The 4,608-nt window shown below is 48.7% G+C and overlaps 1 protein-coding gene across 2 annotated transcripts in view; it reads right to left on the reverse strand.

Annotated features, from left to right (window-relative positions):
- Positions 1-4,608, reverse strand: part of PDPR (pyruvate dehydrogenase phosphatase regulatory subunit) — a 45,239-nt gene that overhangs the window by 9,762 nt on the left and 30,869 nt on the right. For both annotated transcript variants that reach the window (XM_015429713.1, XM_015429714.1), the window contains exon 14: positions 2,075-2,187. In XM_015429713.1, the coding sequence (XP_015285199.1) occupies positions 2,075-2,187 (113 nt within the window). The remainder of the gene's footprint in view (positions 1-2,074; positions 2,188-4,608) is intronic.

The raw sequence follows: 4,608 nt of genomic DNA on the forward strand, positions 1-4,608 counted from the left end.
CTCTCCCTCCTGCAGCATTATGGGGCAGATCTCCTCACAGCCTTGATGGACTTCCTGTCCTCTCTAGGGAGCTGCCCTCTGACTGCTGGTTGGAGACAGGAGGGGGGGGAATGAGGAGGAGACTAAGCCAAGGCCTACCTCAGGTTTGATGGTCCCCTCCTATCTGGCCCACACCAACTTAAACATAGGTATAAAATGGCGTTTCTCCACAGAAGCAACTGGCTCAGAAAGAGCCATAGAGATGGAATCCTTGGAGGCAAGACCCTGGACCCTGAAAACTGCCATCAACGGCCTTAAAGAACAGCAAACCCTGCAGGTGCATCCAACTAACACTGAGAGCTGACTGCAAGCGGATAACGTTCTACACTGGCTGCTACCGCTGTATGATTATTAAGAACCACTAGCACTTGATTATGATTTTATATTGTTTTAACTACAACTACCGTATGTTTTAATGTAATTATCTGTTTTTATGTGAGCCGCCCTGAGCCAGCTTCAGCTGGGAGGGTGAGGTAAAAACCTGAAAAATAAATAATAAATAAAGACAAGACCATTAGTTGCTGTAGATTTTCCGGGATGTGTGGCCATGGTCTTGGCATTGTAGAACCTGATGTTTCACCAATAACTGTGACTGGCATCCTCAGAGGTATAAACACCGAAAGATGGAGTACTCTCTGTGACAAGGATTCCATCTCTATGGCTCTTTCTGAGCCAGTTGCCTCTACCTGCTGTAGCCCTCTGTGACAAGGTCACAGAGAGTACTCCATCTTTCTGTGTTTATACCTCTGAGGATGCCAGTCACAGTTACTGGCAAAACGTCAGGTTCTACAATGCCAAGACCACGGCCACACAACCCAGAAAATCTACAGCAAACTAATGAACTCCGGCTGTGAATGCCTTCGACAACATATTAAAGACAAGACCCACAAAACAGGAAAGGCCTCATCCTGGAGTAAAGGGTGGAGAAAGTGTGGAGTAAAGAAAAATGTGGAGAAAACCTGGATAAGGTTGCCAGGAGCCCCCCAGGGTTTGTACTTGGCCTGTCCAAAGTAATACAGGTTCTTATCAAAAGATGCACCTTCGCTTGCTGAAGACAGGGATTATGTGTTGGACCTGACGCAGCCCTGCTGCCGTGAAGTGTTCTCCCCCCTTCCCGTCATCATGTTTAGACAAGCTGAACCATATCCAGCAATACACAACAAAAATGGCTGCGGGGGGGATGAAGAATGCCATCAGTACAAATACATGAGGGAAGGGGGCAAAGTTCACACAGGGCTGACATTTTCAGTGCCTCCTTTATGTCAAAGGGAACATGTTGTTCTGCCCTTAGTTACCGAAAGCAAGAATTCCAGCTCAGAAGCAGACTGGAATCTCTCGTTTCATAACCAACACTGTGCTTGCTTTGCCGTGCAAGCCAAGGGCCCTTGAACATATTACGTGGTGACAGACCTGCATTCTCCACCAAATGTACAGTAGCAAGGGAGCCACGGACATGTCCAATACCTGTGTTTGTACACTTAAAAACCCCTGTGTGTGAAGAGGTCCTGAGTTCCTTAAACCTTCTCACATTCCTGAAGCTGGGAAACTAAATCCTCACTCGCCTGCTCTCTGCCTGGCTGGGCTGCATGAGACGGGAGGAGGAGGTGGCCGGCCTGCTGCTAGGCAAGAGGGAGCCCCAGGCAGGCTGTTCTTGTGGTCCAAACAAGGTGTGATGCAGGAGAGCTGCCGTTCTCGCCTCCAGGGGGTTTCTGGTTTGTTTTATTCATCAGCAGCTTTGGGAGACTGCCCTGAATGAGCACCAGAGGTTGGGGCAGACAGATGTTTAACTCTTTCCTCTTATTCCACTTTCCTTGATGTACAGCTGCTCCTTTGAAGACAAAGGTGCCTTGCAGAGGGAAAAGAGGAAAGGGTTGATTGACCCCAGCACAGTTCTCGTTGATGCCAATGATGCCCCCCAATGAGTTCCACAGTGCCCGTTTGCTTCTTCCTCACAGCATCTCCTCCACAAAGCAAACAGCAAACAGTTTCTTTCCTAAGCACAGTTCCAAGCCACAATGTTCTGTCTTGGCCTCACCTGTGTACTTCCAGGTCACGTCTTCCAAGAGGAGGTTGCTGTCCGCAGGCATGTGTTTCTTCAGCCAGGCCCAGCAATGAATTTGCTGGTCAGTGGGGGAGATCATGAAAAAGCTGGGACATGGATTAAACGGGAAGCCGTTAAGTACAAGGAAGAGGCAACCACGAGAGCAGGGTCAGCCTGGGGAGCCTCTACAGCTGTCTCCAGATTAATGGACCCCATCTTGGACTCCAGGCACTGAGCTCTGGAGTGGCAACGGGGGAGCTCAGCCTGCACCCACAAGAGGAATGCCAACGGAAAAGTGGTGGTGATGGGGGGAAGTATGCTGGCAAGAAGGGGGTGGCATGGAAAGCCACCCTCCCCAGGATGTGCAATGCCTGCTCTGATATTACAGAACGTTGTTGGGGGGAGCAGGGAGAGGAGTTGGTTGATGAAGAAGCCGAAGGGCGAGGTAAAGGGCTCTTAGCCTAGGTGCTCTGTAAGAAGCCCAGGAAGAGCCAGAAAGCCAAGGCCCTAGTATCCTTGTGTTCCCAGTAAGGTAAGTAGACCTCAACAAGGAGAACCACATAAATACAAAAGTGTTTTAAAAGGGGGATCATATTTAATTATTTTAAAAGCAATTATGAAGACAGAATGCCAGCAGGGGGTTGGGGGCTAGCCAGTGTTTTGCATGGAGTATCACATGTATGACTATCTGCCCACTGGGAAGAAGTCTTGGGTGTGTGCTCGGTGCAAGGAGCTCCTGGTTCTCAGGGAACGAGTTTGCTCCCTTCAGGCCAAGATGGCTGACCTGGAGAAGCACAAACAGTCAGTTAGGCGCACGGAGAAGACTCTTGGGGACTTGTTAGATATGTCCCACTCTGGATCTGGCACCCACGCTGCTGTCAGGGAGCATGAGAGTCAAGGGGAAACAGGGCACCATGCTGAGGATAAGGGGAATGTGCCCTCAGGAGGGACCTCTTCAGCTGGTGAGCGGGTATCCTTTCGCACCAAGGAACCATCCCTGGGCAGTGTGGGAGGGGGGCTCTCGGTAGTTGGTGATTCAATCCTTAGGCAGGTAGACAGCTGGGTGGCAAACCCGCGTACTGACCGTATGGTGACTTGCCTGCCTGGTGCAAAGGTAGTGCACATTACACGTATGTTAGATAGGCTGGTAGATAATGCTGGGGAGGAGCCAGTGGTTGTGGTGCATGTCAGCACCAACAATGTGGGGAAATGCAGTCGTGAGGTCCTGGAGGAGAGATTTAGGCTGCTGGGCAGGAAACGCAAGGCCAGAACCTCCAAGGTAGCCTTATTAGACGTGCTACCTGATGCACGCGCAGGGCTGGAGAGACAGGCACAGATCAGGAGTCTCAACGTGTGGATAAGACAATGGTGTAGGGGGAAAGGGTTCAAGTTTGCTAGGCACTGGGATGCTTTTTGGAACAAAAGGGAGCTGTACAAGAGCTCCTGAGAAGGAACTTGTCCTGAGAAGGAACCAGGCTGCTGGCCCTTAAAATCAAAAAGGTGGCAGAGCAGTTTTTAAACTGAATATTGGGGGAAAGCCGACAGGAGATTAAAAGTCTCTGGTTCAGGATGGCTCATCTCAGAGAGATGAGGGGATAGCTGTTGCTTTTCTACAGGGAGGTGGATTGGAATTGTCCACTGAGACTATGGCTAGTTGTATGGACTGCCTGACAAGGACTCAAGAGAACAAGAGGAAGGTTGCAGGCTTAACATGTATGGGAAATTATAGGTGTTTCTATACAAATGCTAGAAGTGTCCGAGCTAAAATCGGGGAGTTGGAGTGCTTGGTGTTGGGGGGGAAATAGACATTGTGGGTATTTCAGAAACTTGGTGGGATGAGGAAAATTAGTGGGATACGGTGATTCCCGGTTATATATTATACTGGAAGGAAATGGGGGGGGAGGGTTGGAGGTGGGGTGGCTCTGTATGTCAGAGAGGGTATAACAGTCCGGTAAGATTGAGAGGGTAAGATAATTGGATTTGCTTCTAGAAATGCTATGGATTGAAATAGTGGGCCCAAAAGGAAACTTAACACTGGGAGTTTGTTATCGCCCACCAGATCAAAAGATAGAGGAAGATTCTAAAATAATGAATGAATTAAAGATAGTGGCTAGACAAAAAAACTGTGTCGTAATAGGTGATTTTAACTACCCACACACTGATTGGGTCAATATGTGTTCTAGTCGGGAAAAAGAGATTGAGTTTCTAGACACTCTCAATAACTGTGCTATGGAGCAGATGGTCACGGAACCTACCAGGGGAGAGGCGATCCTGGATTTGGTCCTAAGTAATGCCCAAGACCTGGTGAGAGATGTAAAAAGTGATTGCACCACTTGGGAACAGTGACCATAATGTTATTGAGTTCAACATTTGTAAAAACAGGGAATTGACCAAAAAGACTTTAAAAGGGGTGACTTCTCTGATATGAGGGGACATGTGAGGAATAAACTGAAAGGAAAAGTAGAAAGAGTCAAAACCACTGGGGAAGCTTGGGAACTATTTAAAACTACAATCCTAGAAGCTCAGAA

This window comes from Gekko japonicus, unplaced genomic scaffold (genome assembly GCF_001447785.1).
Source record: "Gekko japonicus isolate JY-2015 unplaced genomic scaffold, Gekko_japonicus_V1.1 scaffold815, whole genome shotgun sequence".
NCBI lineage: Eukaryota > Metazoa > Chordata > Lepidosauria > Squamata > Gekkonidae > Gekko > Gekko japonicus.